General features: G+C 54.5%; 1 protein-coding gene across 1 annotated transcript; it reads left to right on the forward strand.

Moving 5' to 3' along the window:
* Positions 1-1403: 1403 nt before the first annotated feature.
* RBBP8NL (RBBP8 N-terminal like) lies at positions 1404-12541 on the forward strand (the record flags this gene model as incomplete). Its single annotated transcript, XM_082773699.1, has 13 exons — positions 1404-1470; positions 2489-2531; positions 3101-3196; positions 3514-3626; positions 3941-4013; positions 5247-5413; positions 5575-5657; positions 6918-7081; positions 7615-8437; positions 8775-8931; positions 10566-10627; positions 10959-11085; positions 12032-12541. 13 exons carry the CDS (start codon positions 1404-1406, stop codon positions 12148-12150), a joined length of 2094 nt encoding a protein of 697 aa, XP_082629825.1. The 3' UTR covers positions 12151-12541.
* Positions 12542-18916: the final 6375 nt, after the last annotated feature.

Consider the following 18916-nt stretch of genomic DNA (forward strand, 5'->3'; position numbering starts at 1 on the left):
CCCAGAAGCTGCCAGCCACACCGAGGGAACTCTCTTTAACATCTTTTTGTCGGGGTTTTTTTTGGGGGAGATGAGCCGGCTGTAATTTCACCTGGCTCGTTATTAAGCTATGGTTCTTGAGGTTGAGCAGGAGAGATCGCTTCCCAATCCCATTTCACGGCGGCTGATCCCGAGCCAGCCTGTTAGCTGTGCGAGCCGCAACAAGCCACGCTGCGCTCGGGAGCGCGCTGCGGGCTGGGAGGGAGCACCCAGCCCTGGGAAAGGCAGCTTTGTGCCCAGGGAAGGGGGAGCAAAGCTGTTTGGGGTTTCTTTGTTCCCCAAAACAGCAAAATCTCTGGTCTATTTGTACAAGATTTGTTTAAAAGCCAAGGCAAGTTGCTCAGGTCAGTGATCAAGGAGCCCGGTTTGCAGCAGAGCCCTGATGCGCCCCGGCTCTTTTTGGGTCGCCGTCTCACCGAGCCGAGCGTGGGGAGAGCACGCAAGCCGAGCTTGCTGCTTGTACTCGCCGGCGCGTGCCTCATTTCTTTTTAAAATCAGACCCTTTAGGGGAAAGTTTCTTCTTCCAGCTCTGCATGCCCACATCTTGCATATGCAGGCGATCAGGCACACCTCTGCTCTGCATGCAGATAAAGGCGTGCGGGTGCCGGCAGGGAAGGGGAGCGTGCGGCGGCTGCGAGGCTCTCCCCTTGCCACTGTGGGGCTACAAAACTCCAGTCCTGACAGCTCCACTCCAGCCCATCACCTCTGAGACGCAGAGGGGCAGATTTCTCCCCATTAATATCCACGTGGCTTAAGTGGCTTTGTCAGGAAGGGGATTAATGGCCATGATTCAGCCACCCAGCGTGATGTTTCATGGGTTTGCACAGCTCCCACGTGGCGATGCTGAAGGCTCCCACGGGGATGTCCTTCTTCTTGTGGTGCAGCTCATGTGGTCACCAGGCGTGCAAGGCTTTGCTGGCACACCCCTAGGGTGCTCCCTGGGTGCCCAGGTTGCACACCCCTCCTGCCCAAATGCAGGGTGAGAGCCCTCCGCGATGCCCTGCAGCGATGCCACTTTCCAAGCCATTGCCCTTCTGCTTTGTCTGTGCTCCCAGCCCTGGGCTGGTGCAGGGTGGGCAGCTCTGAGAGTCCTCCTCCTGGTGAGCATGCTACTTTTGTTGCATGTATGGGTTAGCAAATTATTTTGCTTTCTGCAATTGGGCAGGTATTTCTTTGTCCTGTTTCTAAGGCTTTGCAAAACACCATATACACTATATATATATATATTATGATGATTATTATTATTTTTAATGGACACTTTTTCTGTTCTAGGCTAAAATCTGAATAATTTAAAAGAGAAGGACATCCTTATACTGGAAGCAGGCAATTCCAACACAGCCTGGGAGCACGGCACCGCCCTGAACATGACCACGGACACTTTTGCAGAGTTCCTGAACAAGCTCAAGGAAATTCATGAGAAAGAAGTTCAAGGTAGGGCAACATGAGAAGTCTTTTTATAAACTGGCCAAGGTCCGTAGTCTGTGACAAAGGTGACTTGCCGGTGTGATGGTGGTGATGCTGTTCCCACCCACGTTCTCCAAAAGTGCTGGGAAAACACCTGGACAAAAGCAGACTTCAGAGAAGGTTGCAGAAGGGTGCGAGCAGTGAGGAATACATGTGCTGGGTGTCTTCTCCAAGGCCACAGGGTTGGGGTATGGCTTGGATACTGAGGGATCAGAGGGAAAGGGGAAAGATGCAATAATCCGTGAGGCAGAAGTAGCCGGGGTTGGAGGCTCTGTTACAGAAAACCTTGGAGTAAGGCTGGATAGTTTATTCCTCTAGGGAGTTTCCCGGTCATACATCACTGAAATAAGAACCACTAGGTTAAGCAAACAAATGCCAAATCCAATTGTTTTCCTATTAAAATAATTCCCACTATCAGCATTATGAACAAAACAACAGCATTTTTGAACAATTCTGGCTTACGAATTCATTCTTGTCTTGTGTAATTTCAGGCCATGTGAGAGTTAGAGGAAACCATTGAGCAATCCAAACCACATGTTTACATCTATTTTGCATAAAATGGATCTGACAGAATGTACCGTCTGCTGATCCATCACCAAAAGCCATTCTTGTTGAGCTGTAAATATTCTCCAAGTTGCTTTGCAGCCCTGACAGCCATAAAACACTGCCCACCTGGGAGATGCCTGGCGTGGCTGAAATAACTGGAAACAAAACTGAAGCAGACTTCTCGGGGGTGGAGGGGAAACGCAAACTCATTAAACAGTGGAAATCCAAAATGTGCTCCCATTCTGCACAGCTTTTCCAGTTACATCAAACCATGCTGCCCTGTAGCACAGGCGTCAGCCTTTCTCAGGAATAAGGTTCGGAAGCGGTGAGGTTCCTACCAGACGAGGCACCCTCCTGAACCTAGGTCATTGCCTTTTGTGTCCGAGCTGCCAAGGAATCTGCACTAATCACCCACCTCTGTCTCTGTTAATTCTTGCAGGGCTGCAGACCAAGCTAACGGAGCTGACGACGGAGAAGTGCCGGTGAGCAGTGCCCAGCCCCGCGGTGCCCACGTCCCGGCGCGCTGCAGGGCCAGGTCATGTTGCTTGGTTTTAACTCCTCCCAGGCACTTCTGTGTCTTGAGGAGGTGCCCACCAAGGCCACAAGCCCCAGGGAAGAGGTTCTTTATTTTAGAGAGCACCGTTTGGCTTTTGGGCTCCACCAGATTTAGGCATTTTGGTGCCTTTCACCATGCAGGTCCCCAGCAGGGGCGGCTGGGGCTGATCCCAGCCCACCTCCCACCTGCCTGCCCACGGGCACCATGAGAAGTTATATTAATTCCTGGGAATTCATTCATTAATTACAGTGTTTCCTGGGAAGCAACAAAATGGGACAAAGCAAGCTGCTGACTCCCAAGGGCAGCACCTGGGCTGTTCCCTGGGCTCCGGCTCCAACATATTTGTTTTCTGCCCATGTAAAAGCACTTTGAGCTACAGCAGCGTGAGCAGTGCACTCAGAGCAGAAACCTGTCCCATTGACTGGGTGTTGATAAATCCCCAGGTCTGGGAAGAAGCCTGGTAACCCTCTTTTCTTGGGTCTTCTCTCACATTAGTGATGCCCAGAGAATTGAAGAGTTGTTTGCTAAAAACCACCAATTGAGGGAGCAACAGAAGGTCCTCAAAGAAAATGTCAAAGTGCTAGAAAACAGGTAAGCCTTCATTTTGAGCTAAGCACTGCTCGGTGGCAGTGAATGCGCTCTCCTAGAGGCACAGTCTGGGTTTTGGTGCCTCCCAAAAGCAGGCTGTCGCACTTGAGCAGCTTCTCTGCCACTTGGAGGGCTGGCACAGGGGAGCTTCCCCAAACCGAGGGGTGGTGGGGAGGTGGAAGCACAGGGCTGCATGAGTGCTGACAATTTTGCTCACATGTCTCGTGACGGGTTGGGTGTGCACCCTTCTACACGTGCATGGTGCTCATTTCCCACGGGGATGTGTGGTAACACGCTCCCGGCCATGGCTTTTCATCCAGGCTGCGAGCGGGTCTCTGCGACAGATGCATGGTCACCCAGGAGCTGGCGAAAAAGAAGCAGAACGAGTACGAGACCTCCCACTTCCAGAGCCTCCAGCACATCTTCATCCTCAGTAGGTACCAAGATCTGCTGTAAGCTTGGCTGTGGCTGGCTGGGTCTTTGCTCAGGTAGTGCCTCTCTTGGATATTTGCATGGGAGCCACTCCAATACCTGCGCACTCAGGAGGTGTTTGGTGATGGGGAGGAGGGAGGGAGCGATGGAAGAGTGGAGGTATTGAGAAATCAGATCTGGAAACCACACAAGAAGCAGCGGAGCTGGGGGTGGCAGCCCTCTGTATCTGCAATAAAGTGAGAGATAAGGAATGGGGGCTGCAGCCCTGCTCCGTGCAGCACCCAAAATAGCAGTTCTCCTCTTGTCTCTTTGCAGCTAATGAAATGAGCCGCCTGAAGGAGGAGAATAAAACTCTCAAGGAAGAACTGAAGAGGCTCCAGAGCCTGGAGTAAGTGCTCTTCTGGGTGTCATTCGTGATGTGCAGCGCTGGTATTGCAGAGGCTTCCCTGCCACTGAGCAGGGCTGTGTCTGGGTGAGCCCAGGGCTCGTGGGTCTTTAGCACCTAATTCCCATGGATTCCCATAGAAGCTAAGACAGCAAAATACCTGCCATGCTGCAAGTCCTCACTGAGCTTTGCTCACTCCCTTCTTCACATGGATCCAAGGACTGAGCCTTCGGGGAACACGGGTACCCCCAGGGGGAACTGAGGATGGGAAGTAAAGCCCTGGGCTGCTCACCTTGGCCACAGACCTTGCCCTGGGATTTCAGAGCTCAAGGCTCTGCAAAGCCTTGATGAGGGCAGCAAGATGAGTTTCATGCAGGAGGCAGAGCTGCATACACAGGACCACAAGGGGCTGCAGGAGAGAGGAGCTGCTCCAGCAGGCTGGTGTCCCAGCATAGCCCTGTGCAACCCGTCGGGTTGTCCAATAAACACAAACCCGCTCGTTCCTCTAGGTTTAAAGTCCGGGGGAATTAGCACGGAGGGATTAGTTTAGAAATGTGTTGTCTTTGGAGCTCAGAAGCACCACCTGCTCAAGGAGAAGCTCTCACTTCTACGCCCTGATGCTTTTCAAGGCCTGGGGAGTTTTGGAGCTGCCGATCCGGTTGGGTTTGCTGAGCACCAAGCGTGCCAGCTCTGCATTTCCCTCGGCTGCTGCACAGGAAGGTTTTCACCCAAACACCCATGTCTTGGCACAAAGTCCAACCAGGACTTGATCCATGCCATGGGTGTAGGGCTCAGACCCACAGCGGCTCCCTCCTGGGGACCGAGAGCATCAGCTCCACCAGCTCCAAATGCTGACAGCCCCCAGGCCCCGAATCCACCCCTACGCCAGGCTGAAAGCCCAGGCGGGGACGTACGGGTTCTCACACAGCTCTTGCAACAGCCACGGCTGGCTTTTGGCTTACCCAACGCTGCGGCTTCCCGCGACGTTACCCACGGCCAGGTGGGGAAATCAGACCTTGAGCTGTCACTCTGGCTCCGTCCCATGCTGCAGACTGCAGCCGAGCCAGCGATAAGCTGAAAGGGAAGGAGGCTGAGGAGCCGGTATAACCACATTGTGTACAGATATGTATATTTATATATCAGGTTCTGTAGCTCAGAGCTGCCAGCACGGTGGCTCTCGACCTGGAGATTTCCTTCTCCTGCCCCTTCTCATTCCTTCGTGTCCCCTCTCCGCAGGGACAGGACCAAGTGCCCAGGAGCCATCCCCAGAGAGAGCAGCTCCGAGCCCAGCTCCCCCTTGGCCTTACTGTCCCCAACGAGCAGGAACGCCAGCAGCGAGAGAGGGGCTCACAGGGCAGCAGAGGACACCCACCACGATGTGCCGGGGCTCGAGCTGGGTGAAGGTGGGTGCTGCTGCCTCCCACCGCCTCTCGAGGTGTTTGCAGCCTTGGTGTCAAGCACACATGCAGCAGAGGGTCCCTGCATTCACGTGCTGGCTTGAGGCAGAAGGAAATTGTAGCTCTGTGGGATCATCACGGTGGGTGGCTGTGTCTTTTTTTTGCAGAAAAGCCTGCAGGACAGAGAAGCTCTCCAAGCAGCAGGATTTCCCCAAGCACTGTCCTCCAGGAGGCCAGCCTTGCAGAAATGGTGAGTGACGGAGGGAGCCTGACGTCCTCAGGTCTTCCCTCCACTACGGTGGTCATCTGTACAGGATCAAGAGGGGTATAAGGTGATAGAGAAGGAGTAGGAGGCATTTAGGGGGTAAAACAAATACCCAGAATTGGGCAGCACATTCTTGCCAAGGCCAAGTAGGGAACCTACCCAATGCCAGGTGCAGAAATCGCCACTATCTACAAACAAAGCATTTAGGGTTTGGTGTAGGCTCCTGTTTCCCATGGTGAGAGCACACCTCTTTGGTTTGCTCCCATATTTACCCTCCAAGACAATGCACCCAGCATCCCCGAGTCCTCTGCCCATCACGTTGGTTCCTCTCTTGCTAGGGAAACCTCTGGTCACAAGGAGATCACGCTGACCCACCTTTCAGGGCAGCTTATCCTGAGCTGTAATCAGGAACAAGAGGCTGGAGCTCTGTGAATGATGGAAGAGCCTGGAGAGCATGTGAAACGTGGAGGGTTTGGGTACGGAGTACAAACACACCACAGCAGCCCTGCCCGAGAGCATCACAGATGTCTCTCCATCTGCAGCATCATGAATATGGGTATTTTCGGAGGGGCTGGCATGCATTGATGTCAGCCTGCCGTGCCTTTGAAGCACAGCGTGTGTCAGCCGAGGGGTGCCGAGCGATAGGAAGATGTTGGGCACCGGGGGATGAGGCTGCAGGACCTGGAGCCCTGCTCCTCGCCATGGGAACCCGAGCCCACATCCACACCCACACGGATGCTTTTGTTTTGGCAAGGGCTTTGCTTACCCGAACGCCACAATAAAAGTGAGAGAGCAGGTGAAGTGGGGTTTTGGTAAGGCCGCGGGCAGGCTGCGAGGATAATTAATGGGGATCGCAGGAAGGCTTGGTGACATCCCTGGGTAGGCAGGGAGCAGTCAAGTCAGAACATGTGGTGAGCCCTCCACGGCAGGAGATGGAGATCGCGATGTCCTGGCGTAACAGCCGGGGCTCTGCTGGAAATGCACCCAGCAAATAAGGAACAAAGCTTGGGTCCTGCTAGGGAGCACAAAGGGGAAACCCAGTAACGTTACAGGTCAGCTGGTGGCTGGAATTGTACCAGATCATTTCTTAGCACCTCTGGGGTGGAGACGCGTAAAAGCTGATGGCAAGATGTTATTTGTATGGAGCACCCAGGAGCAGTTTGTGCTCACGCTGGCACAGATCTGGGTAGCACCCGGAGCCCTGCTGTGTGCCACTGAACCGCTCACCCTCAGCTCCCTCCGCAGGCATCCCAGAGGATCTCCAACCAGCTGCACGGGACCATCGCCTTGGTGAGACCCGGCTCCAGACCGTGCCTCCTGGAGAAAAGTCCTTCGAGGGCAGCAGTGTCCCCCCCGGCAAGAAAAACCCCTCTGCCACCAGAGAGGGAGTGCAGCCCCAGCCTGGAGCCGTGAGTCCCCCGCTCGGGGCTGGTGGTGGGCAGGCACAGATCCTTGCCCCTGTCCCTTTTGGGGGGCTGGTATTCGCCCACCTACTTCTGCAGACATCCTGCAATGCCCACAGCCCCAGGGAAAGGAGGGTTGGGGGGGGGTCTCCCAGTTTACACCAGCAACAATGACTGGAATCCAGCCCGACCAGCCTGGGCTCCTGCTCCTTCATCTTCAGACAGCCCCAGCGGGTGCCCGTCCCTCCTGCCCTCCCTGCTGCTCCTTATCTATTCTAATGGGCTCTTCTGCAGGGCTCAGCACCTCCCAGGGCTTCTCCTCCCCAGGGTTTTAGGGTGCAGAGGGCTAAGCAAAGCCAGCACGGACTAAGCAGCCTGTTGGGGGTACCTGTGGTGGGGCCCTTGCCAAAAAATAAGTGATAGCCAGGACTCGGCTTGCATGGGCAGGCTCACGCACTGCACTCTGAGAGTCTCCCGGCGGTGATTAGGGGATTGTTCCTCTGTCCTGGAGTGATTTCTTTTACCCTTGTTTCTTTTAGCTATTTAACAGCAGCCAAGCCAGACTCACCTAAACTTGCCTCATCTTACGAAACCCTAAAACTGACCGCCCGGAAAGAGCAGCTCTGCCTCCTCAACAGGCACTTCTCCCTGCACCAGCTGGGGCTGGCGGGCAACTGTGCCCCGGCCGACAGGGACGGCAGCTTCCCCGGCCACCTGCTCAGGGCCAAAGACGGCGAGGGCAGGATGAGGCCCCCCGACGACTGGGATGACCGCGCTGCCCTGCTCAAGCTCCCTGCTGCCGTGGTGTACATGAGGGACCAGCACCTGGAGGGGAAGCTGCACCTCCTCAAGCACCGGGAGCGGCTGCAGCATCTCCTCCTGCACCAGCGGCAGCAAAGCCAACGGGCTAGGGTGGAGAGCGACCCAAAATCCGTGCCTGAGGAGCGGCCCCTGTCCCCGTGGCCGAGCATCACGGTGGGGTGCAAGGAGGAGAGGTCCTTCCTGGAGGATGCTGTGGATGGGAAGGAGGAGAAGGAGCTCTGGCTGAGCCGGGATGGCTCTGAGCAGCGAGAAAAGGCGGAGGCAGGGAGGGACTATGGTGTGGATGTACCTCTGGACCTGTCGGACGCTGGTCGTGGCAGGGAAGCGGGCTGGAGGGACTGTAGGGAGCCACGGGAGGCTGGCAGCCCACGGCCGAGCCCCAGGGGCAGCCCCATGCACATCCCCTGTGGACGGCACGGGACAGAGCGAGATGGTTCACGTCCCCCCAGCCTCTGGTCCAGCACTGCCCGGGCACCGCTGGCAGAGCAGCACGGAGCTGCCAAAGAGGAGGAGGAGGAGGAGCAGGAGGAAGAAGCTACGGTGAGTACCAGGAGGGTTGGCAACTCCCGTGGCTCCTTCCCTGCTGTTGGGAGCCCAGTGCTCGGTGTCAGCATCATTACACCCACCGTTAATGTCCCATTCTGAAATGGCCTGGGAATAGGTGGCTCTGGAACGTGTTTGCCAATGGGGTTTTCCACCTGGCTCAGCAGAAAGGCACACAGCAGCCTTTCTCCCTCTACACCAGCTGGTTCTCATCCCTGCATTTGTCACCATCATCACACAGGGGCCGGGGACAGCCCTTTTCTCCTGCCTGTGGAGGCAGCATTTCTATAGCTAGGGCACCTGCAGGCATTTATGGGATTTCTGCTCTTTACAGCTCGCTCTCTCCCGGACACATCCTACGAACAAGCCAACACCGAGCGACCCAGAGGCCCTCACAGAGCCCAGGGTGAGACTGGCTGCCAGTGCACACACAGGAGAACCAGGTAAGGAGCCCCAGGCAAGCGTGACATCTGAGAAGGCGAGAGCCAAAGGCGAATTCTGCAGCGCGTGGAGGCATCCTACAGCAGGGAACAGCCTGTGCTGGCTGTTGCAATCACCTGCAGTCCCTGCAGCCCACAGCGGGTGTTAACCAGCATGGGAGACCCTCCCAGGGGACCGGGTGCTCCTGGTTCCCAACTCTTTTGGACCCTCAGGGAATTTGGGGTTTAACCCTGAGCACGGAGGGATGATGCTGCTACCCACAGTAGGCAGGACAGGGAGCACTCTCCCCTTTTCCATTCTCCACCCCCAATAAAAACCCTTTCCATCCCTAAACTGAGACGTGACCCCAGCCCGAGCTGTTCCCTTCTTGCTGACCATGGTGGGGCTGGGGGGCAGTTTTACCCCGTTGGTGGGAGGCAGCAGCCATGCGGAGCGCAGCAGGAGGCACGTCGGCTGGGACCTGCTCCCTACCGGCCCTACAGGCTCGGCCAGAAAGTTGAGCTCGCCTGGATTAGTTGGTCTGGGCGTGTCGGAGTGGTTTGGGAACACTCTCCAGAGCGGGATTTTGCACGGTGGAAAAAAAAAAAAAAAAAAAAAGGAGGGAGGGGGGAGTCCTCGGTGATTTACATGTTAGGGAGATATCATCATGGCAGAAGAATTTCAGCTGATTACATTCTGGGTGTGGGAAAATGCAGGACTTTCTTCAGCCCACACCTGACGGTTGACACAAAGCCCAGGAAACAATGCTCTGATACTTCTGCACTTTTCAGTGAACCTTAACCCCCGGAAGGATGGTGTGAGGATGGGGTCAGGCTACCGGGGCTCTTGGGGTGCCTGAGAGGGGCACCGATGTCCCCCCTGGGCAGGAGCAGGAGGGAGGCTGCCCAGCCTGCAGCCCCCCTGCCAGAGCTGGGTGGGCTTAGGGCAAGAAGTGATGGGGTGCTCGGGGTGTCAGGCAGGGGACAGGGCACAGCTCAGTCCCCAGCCCTGCTGGCATGCTGTGGGGCTGGCTGGCATGTGGGGTGTGCAGACAGGGTGCTGCCAGGTTCCTGGCTGGCCCCATGCAGAGGCTGGATATGTGCCCAGTGTGTGCAGGTATGTGCTGGGGCTGTGTGGCCTCAGGGAACCTGTGCAGCAAAAAAAACCCCTTTTGCTGGGCAGGGAAGTGACTCCCCCACCTCTCCTCCCAGTGCTCCTTGGCACATGTTCCCCAGCAGGAGCCACCAGCCAGCTTCAGCATCTTCCATGTGGTCTTTTCTGGCTCTTTCATACCCAAACACATCTCACCGCCCGTGTCTCAAGTGGGAAGGAGAAGTCTGGGATTTTAAATGTCCCTCAGCTTCATCACCTGCACATGGCCACTGGCTTCTGGACAGTGCTCACCAACTTCTCATAGCAAAGCCCTACAGAGACAGTGTCATTAGGCGTCTGTCCCCAGAGTCCTCTGTTTGGTGTCCCCTAAATGTCCATTTCAATGAACAGCCATGGGGACACCGGAGCCCTGCCCTCGTCTGGGGGCACCCAGGGGGAGCGTGGCCTCAACCAGCTCCATCTCCACACGTCTTCATGTTTTGAGGTGTCCTGAATGGAAACACCCAGTAACAACGAGCCAGTGGCTCTGTATCATGCCCGTCAGCTTGCCAGCCCCAGGCCAGCCAAAACCCTTCCTTTCATGTCTCCACAGATGACGACGATGCTGAGTCCGGGCAGCAGGAATCCGATGAGGCAGACACGACGGACAGTGAGGTTGGTTTGCTCTCCCAGCCCCTTGGCTTCGGCTGCCTGGGCCTGGCAGCACCTTCAGACCGGGGATTCCTGTTCCGAGAGGCACCGGGAGGTGCAGGACGGGTTGTCCCTGCCTGGCTCCCTGCGGGAGGTGGTGGCTCTTCCTCCACCCCATGCCAAGCCCCATTTCCACAGTCACCCAGCTGGTTGCTGAGGGGTGACGATGTCACTCTTTCCGGATAGGTTTCAGCACTTGTCACGACTCTGTGACCATGGTCACAAAGGTCCTTGGCTGTTAGCGCCCTGGAAATCGGGGCAGTTTGTAGGCTGACTGCTCCTCTGCTCGGTGCAGGTGGCTGCCCCCTGTGAGCACGACGCCCTGCAAGAAGCCCAGGCTGAAGGGAAATACTTTTGCACCAAAGACAGAGTTCAGGCACTACAAAAGAAGAGGAAAAGAGGACAGGATCCCTGGACAAAAGGTAGGGAGAAGGCATTCCCCTTGCCATCAGCTCAGGGCTACAATCTCATCCACTTCCTGAGGGGCAAACCCAAGGGCACCACGATGAAAAAATGCCATGCTGCACACAGATTTTGCCCAAGATGACACAGCAGTCATTCGGTTCCCTGCAATAAACCACACAGGTCGGCTCTGCAGCCAGAGGAGCCCCTGCTAATGGTTAGCCAGGGGCAGGGTGGGCAGGAGAGCACCCTGGAGCACCTAAGCTAACAGGTCTAAGTCCCCCGTGTTTGCTTAGCCGCTCAGGGAGGAGCCGATCGGAGAAGGCCAAATTCCCAGCAACGAGTTGTTGACACTCAGAGAAAGGTTTCTGCCAGCCCTGTTGATTTTCCAGTGTGGCCATGGAGGCTTTCCCTGGCTGACAAAGGAATGTGTCGTGCCCACGCTTCCTACAGGTGAATAAGCAGAAAACGGCTCCTGATAAGGGCGAGGATAAGCCAGTGTGGCTGTCAAAGCCTTAAATATTGCCCTGTCAGAAACATCCTGCTCCTAGCCCACTTTGCACCCTCAGTAAAGAAAGGGCAGTATTGAGTAAATTAAAGATATGTAGAGGCATAAAAGGGCCTTGTCTGACGGGCCAGCACTGCCCCTCGCTCCGTGCCCAGCCCTTGGGGGTGGCTGCCAGCTCTGTGAGCCCCACAGCAGCTGGGGGAGGAGAGGATTTACTTGGCAAACCAAGAGGAGCAATGGGGAGGAAAATGGGCCTGTGCCCCCAGGGCAGGCAGGCACCGGCTCCTGTGAACCCTCGAGGACTGAATGGGGACGTTCAGGGTTTTCTCTTCATCTATTTTTTGCTGAGTTTTGCTTCCTCCTGTGCAGTCCCTGTTTTGGGACTAGGCCGCGATGACCTCTCAGATGCAAAGCCATTGCTCTGCGGTTAACTCCTATCATTATCTTGCTGTTAGCAGGATCTAAGAAGTCAATGAGAGGGAGAAAGAAAGTCAAAGCTGAACAGGGCTCAGCGGGGATCACCGAGGAGCCGGAGAACTGCTCGGCTGCCCGCCACGACGCCTCCGAGGAGAGCTAAGAGCAGGACGAGGAGCAGCACAGGAGCTGCAGGCCGAAGGAGAAGGCTCAGAGACCTCGGCATCCCTCCCGCGCTCCTGCCTGATGTGCCAGGAATGAGGGAACTCAGCGGGGCTCTGGAACGAGCAGAGCACCCCAAAATCCTTCAGTCAACACCCCAGGAGAGGCTCGGCGAGGAAGAGGGGTGCGGGTGAGATTGGGAGCAGCCAGGTGGCTGTGGCGGGGCAGCACGCCCCGTGCCCCCCAGCCCTGTGCCCCACTGCTGGTGCCAGGAGGGGGAGATTTTGCTGGAGCCCTGGGCCATGGCCAAATCCTCCTTGGGATTTTGTGCCAGGAGAACAGAGCTTCCCGACCCCAATCCCGAAGGATAGCTCCCTGGTGGCTGCCCAGAGCCTGAGCACCACGGGGTCCTGCTGTCCCCACGCGTGAACCCACATCGATTAAATCCCTACCCAGGTTTCGTACAAGTCTGCATCCTTTCTGAACAGCAGAACGCCGACGGCTTTCTTTTCTAGTTTGTGGGGAGCAGGCACAAGGGCTGGGCAGGAGGGACGTGTCCCCAGAGAGAGAAGGGAGAAGAGCAGGAGAAGGGCAACCTGTGTCCCTGCAAGAGCCGGGTGGCTGAGTCCCAGCTGCGGCTCAGCAGAGCCCTGGCTCAGCAGCTCGCCCTGACCTTGGCAGTGCTGCCAGGAGCTTGTTTTCACGTGGATCACCCATTCTTAAGCAATTTTTCTGATGCATTAAGCATGGGCAAATTGTCCTTCAGCATCAATTAGTGGGGCTGCTCGTGCTCTGTGGCCCAGGATGGGACAAGAAGAGCAGCGGTGAGCATCGCTGCGGCCACAGCATCGCAGCAGGGGCCAGGGCTGCTCACAGCTCACGTGCAGAGAGCAGAGCCGAAACGGAGGCGGAGGTGCCGGAGACAGCATCTGCCCTGCCCGGTGTTTTTCCGCAGCCATTTCCTTTAGCAGCCATCGCTCCTGATTAAATGTGGTTTTTTTTTTTCTAGCAGAGTAAAATAACGTTAATAAATAAATAAATATTTAAAAAAAAAAAAAAAAAAGGAATAAAAAAAGGGGGGGGGGGAAGGAAAAAGAAATAAAAGAAAAAAAAAAAGAAAAAGAAAAAAAAAAAAAAAAGAAAAAAAGAAAAAGGAAAAAAATAATAATAAAGGAGGGGAGCAGGGCCGCGGTCGGGCAGCGCCGCCTGCTGGGCACAGCCGGGCCGTGCTGCTCCCAGCGATCCCAAAACTTGCCCCTGGCTGCCAGGGGTTGTCCCCTGGGTCTGCCCAGCCCTAAGCAGGGGGTGTCTGGGTTCTTCTGTCCCTTTGAGTGCCACTTGCCTGCCTGGGGTCCCCAGAGCAGGGGATGAGGGGACCAGGGCATCAGGGATGCGGGTGTGAGACCCCATCCCACTGCTGGCCCAACCACAGCTGCCTCCCCAAAGCCGAGGGGTTTTGTAGGGTTTAGGGCTTGCAGAGCTCCGTGCTGGGCAGGGTTTGCCCAGGGGTGCTGCTGGTGGCTGTGGTTTTGGGGTGCTGGGGGTGCCCAGCAGCTCAGGCACCAGGGATGGAGCAGTGAGGATGATTTTTTTTTTCTGAATCAAACAGCATCCAAGCAAGTTGTTGAAGGGAAATAAAGCTTTGTGCACTACTCTTATCCAGCCCCTGGCATGCTGGTACCCACCACCAGCATGCTGCAGACACGTGGATAACTGCTGAAGTCCATTAATTCTTGTACTTACGACTGCCAGTCTCTCGTTCGTATAATTCCCGTTAGATAAATGCATGTATTGATTTAGTGAGCTACAGACAGTCTGAGGCTTGAACTGTTCTGCCATAAGGAAGGAGCCCAAGCTTTCCATGGCTCCTCTGAGCCTCACAGGGCTTCCAGCTGCAGGTGCAGCTCTGCTCCGGGCAGTGCATTGCAGGAGCAAGTGGGCAGCACTCAGCCTGGGGGCAGATCCTGCCTCCCCCAGCGCTCCTTTGTGGCTCCATGGAGTTGTGCTAAGGACTCCAAGGGACATCTGTGCCCAAGACAAAGTGATCTGTGCTTTTTAGAGTTTAAATGTTTTGTTCCCACGCTTACATTTAGCGCAGGGCAGCCTTGTGCAGGGGTCTCCAAAAAGCCACTGAAATTACCCTTGGTAGAGTGTGTGAGTTACGGCCCGTAGTGCATAAAGCAGCAGAGAAGCTGTCCCAGGAACAGATCGGTCCTTCCAGAAGGCTGGCAGCTCATGTGTGTTTTGTTCAGGCAGGTTGTAGCTCTGATCTCATCCATGCAGAAGTGTAGGCAGGGTGCTGGGCCCATGAGCTGGCTTCCCACAGGAGCGGGTTCGGAGCACAGCTGGGTTTCTCTCTGCTCAGGGGCTGGAATCTGAAAGAGCGGCCACGTAAGTAGTGCTGTTCACTCTTAGCCCATCAAAAAAAGCATGACTGGCTGCATTACCGCCTGTCATGCAAAACAGTTCCAATTACAGACCATCACAAGTCTTCTGCTTGCTGTTCCTTGAGCGTTTGTATATGCTGAATCATTCCTACGGCAGTGATGGCTGCTCCCAGCTTGCAGCCCCAGGGACTGCACACCAAGCCCCTCATCCTCGGCGCATCAGCCTCCCCCTACCCCAGCAGTGAAGCGACATTTTCAGCCACTGGTTTATAAGATGGAGTGAAAAATAAGTTTGTGCAAGCCTAGATGTGAATATAAATCTCCACCTCAGAAAATAAATAAATAAATAAATAAATAAAAATTGCCACCACACAAAGGTTCCTCTGTCGCACTTGTAACTGAGATGCTGCTGTGCAGGGAAGCAGGAAGTCGAACGAGCTGCAAGCGAGAGGGGACGTGGCTGCTGAAATGCAGGAACTAAAAGCACCAAAAATAGAGAAATGCATGCTTAGATCCTCCCCTTTCCCTTACGTTCTTATTCAGTGGTATTTTTACAGTAGGTGTTTTGAAGGTGCCTTATGCCATGCCCTCTTCCCAAGCCACCTTCTCTGTACCAAAATCCTCTTGAATGAGAGCTGGTCAGTGAGTAATGCCCATGTATAGTGCTGGCTTCAGAAACACAGCTTCACTCAGCACTTCACTGCAGGAAAACTCATTCCAGGCATTACTGAAGTCTTGCTTAAGTCCTGTTTCGGGGATTTGAGTGGGATGGGCATTTTGTGTCGGTCCTTCCCAAGGTCGGCTGCACCCTGCGTGTGGGGAAGAGGCAGCTGCAACGCAGGCAGCCCTCATGTGCAGGGGATATGGGCAACTGGAGAGCAAGACTTTAAGTTTTTGGGATGATTGCAGATGCATTGTAGGAGGCTGTGAAGCAATGGGAAGGTTTTGCAAGTGCAGCACACAGTGGTGGTTCTTGGAAGGGAGAGATTTGGGGAATTGCTTTGCTGCTGGCCTTTATCTGGAGCAGAGGTTTCTTGCAGGGTTTTTTGAGCCAAAATAAGTGCACGATCCCCCTGCATCCCTCAGGCATCATGGCCTTCCACTCTGCCTTGAGCATTGTCATCAAGCCTTTGGGAGACCCGCAGCGCTGGCAGGGCTGTGCTGCACCCCCTGCTCTCTCCAAACCACTGCTGTGTGTGCTGACCGGCAGCGGGGCCTCTCCAGAAAACACCTCACAAGATCCTCCCATGAAGGTTATTGATCTATTAATATCGCCTTGAAGTGCAGCTCTCGTGCCACATGGTTCGGGAGAGGGTTTGATTCATTCATCCACCAGCCCTCAAGTAAGCACCACACACATTTGTCACGCAGCGAGCGCCCAGCCCTCCCTGGTGCAGAGCCACGCGATTAAATCAATCAGCTCCATATTTTTTAAAGACTTCGTGTCATGCAGGAAAGCCTGAGTCATTGCCCAAGGCATGCTGTTATCAGCAGAGGTCTGTTGGTAATGTTTCCCTCCCGGGGCTCAGCATGTTGGTAGGCTGTAACTGGAAATCTGCAGCGACAGAAGAGGATTGCATCACTTGCTGTGGGCACTGGGAATTGGGGGGACACGGCCACACGGCTGCAGACGATGCCAGGAGAAACCAGGGCTCCCAGCTGGAGCTGACTGTAGCCAGAATAAAACCTCTGCAGGTCACAGGGCTGCTGTACTGGTGGGGCCAACAGCTCGGGTCAGATGTGGCTGGCAGGTGTGGGGTGCCGGAGGGGAGTCAAGGGAGATGGATGAGCCAGTGAGGAGTGGTCTGAAACACACCTGAGTGGGGTTGGGAAAGGCTTTTGTAATTTCTCACATATATAATATGCATGCCAAGAAGCACGGGGAGCTCCCAGAGGCCACATTTCTCCTGCCCGTTGTCCCTCTGGGCTTGGGTTCAGCATAAGAAAAGTCCCAAGCTGACGGCCTCACCGGGGCTGCTGCAGTGGCTGAGATTTAGGGGCGCAGGGAGTGCTGCTCTAACCACAAGAAATCAGAAAGCATTTCAATGACTGCTGGGAGAATTATTTGTGGTTTTGAACCATGCTCCTGTGTGCTCGAGCTTTCAGACAAAAGCCACATTTTTCACTCCATTTCCCTTTTCCTGGGACAGACGGCGAAGCAGGGAGGAGCTGGCAGGAGACCTGAGCACAGGGCACGGAGCAGCACGGGATGGCAGGAGGGGAGCACGGCACCCAGGCTGGAGAATTTGTACAGAAAGTCCTCGGGCTTTGTCTCCATACCAGCATTTCCTCCAACTGGTTCCCAGACTAAATATATTCATGACCTGCTTATCTTTGCTTGAGTTTGGGCCATGATTTTGCAAAAATCTAACACCCAGCCCACATATGTACTCGAAATGCTGTCTCATATCAGATGCTTAGACCAAATCCTGCAATTCTTGCACGGAGGAAGAAATCTCCCAGTGACTTTGGTGACCCTATTCCCCATATAATGTTGCAATAAGGGCTGGTAGGCTTGGCCCACTCCAGACCAGCTCCGTATTCCAGCAGCTCCTGCCTTCCCAGCCATGTACCCACACAGTCCAGCTGTTAGTCCAGCAGCAGAATGAGGTGAGTTAGGTACTGGAGATTCAAAGCAGTGCTTTACATCCCTGCAGTAATCCTGCTGTAAATCCAAAACCGCCTGCCTTCACGTTTGTCCTGGGGCTCTGCAGAGGTTAAGATTCAAGCACGCTCTAGCTGAGAACTTCCAAAATAGCATCATGGGGTTTGCATCACCAGCAAGTTCGGTCATGGCAGAGCTCTGGCTTCCTCTGTCCCCCTGCTGCAGTGCTTCCCTCGCCGCAGGAAGCAGTGCAGGAGGAAAGGTTGCTCTGGGTTGCACCCAGCCCCTGCCCTTGGTGGCTGTGCTGCTGTCGTGCCACCCATCTGTTTCAGCAGCGGATTCCTTGAAACACAGCACCGTGCCCACTACAGTCTCACACCGTGAGCTCGTACGCTTGTCAGAGGGAGATGAAAGCTCCCCAGCACTAACAGCAGCAACACTCAGACCTCCAAATTCAGCTTTGAAGATAGCAGCCCACAAAGCTACGGAGGCTGGCTCCTTGCTGCTTCATCCTGTGCTGACTCAGTGGGACGATTTACATCCTACAGCTGTTTTTACAAGGAAAGAATGAAAAAAACATCTTTTTTTTTTTTTTTTACTAGATTCTTGGGTTCTCAAGAACTGTTTGCAGAAAGCCTGGCTAAGTTTCCATGCCCATTCATCCCTTGGCTTACTTGATAAGCTTGCCAGCAGGAAAGATTTTAATTCCTTTTTATCCCAAATTATTTTTTCACAGCTGTGACATGAGATGATTCCGCCCAATAATTTAGGCTCAACATTTGACCTATATTGAATGTTCTAAGATGCCAAGGATGTTCTTAGGATTTTAAGGGGAGACTTTGTACCGCACCATATTATTTTAATAGCTTTTAATGAAAGCCTGGAAGAAAACAGCATATGTTTCCAATCTTATTACTATTAAGTACTATTAATACTATAAGACAAATGTTGATGTCCTACTTGCAACTGTATGCAACAACAAAAATAAAAGGATCTTACAAAACAGTCATATGAAAAGACTGAGCACCTGTATGCGTTTTATCAGACAGTTTCAAAATCTGTTCTTTATTCCATGCCCACATTTCAGATCATGTCCTTAGACATCAGTTTGATTTCTGGTGGAGAATGTGAACAATTTTTAGAGATGTCACCCAGCTTTTTTAAAACCAGGACTCTGGTTGGCAAAAGCAATTGCCATTCCATGGGTCCAGCATTGCAAATACACGAGCTCCTGCCTAATCTTAAATGTCTCAGCAGTCCCCTGCTCATGGCACATCGGGGCTGACGTGCTCCTGGCTATAGCATTGGGAGCACCCACTGCTTGGAGCATGCAAGAGGGGAGGCACAGCGTGGCTGTGGGGCCAGACAATCTATGGGGCCACCAGCGCCCACCCTGCTGTGCTCAGCACCAACAGCTTTATCGCTCTTGCAAAACTCTCGGGTCACATCCGCAGGGCCCAGCAACGTCCTGGGAGGGCGGCAGAAAGGGCACAGCTCCCCGGCTTGCCAAGCGCTCTGAGCATCATCCCGGGATGTAGCAGACATCAGCTCAAGTGCCTAAGGGGTGTGTTTATGCTGTGCAGTATAAACACGAGCCTGGGAAGCGGCGTGCCATGCAGACATGTCTTGAGTCACTTCGCGGAGATAATACCAAGTTTATGTTCCTCCAGATCCCAACCAAGGCTTCTCCAGGTCTGCCTTTCCCATATACGGCCCCGCTCAGCGCTGCACTGCCTCAGCTTTGCTTTGGCAGCCTGGGAGCGTGGACGTTCACC

The sequence above is a fragment of the Aythya marila genome (genome assembly GCF_965140915.1).
Source record: "Aythya marila genome assembly, chromosome: 16".
NCBI classification, from domain to species: domain Eukaryota; kingdom Metazoa; phylum Chordata; class Aves; order Anseriformes; family Anatidae; genus Aythya; species Aythya marila.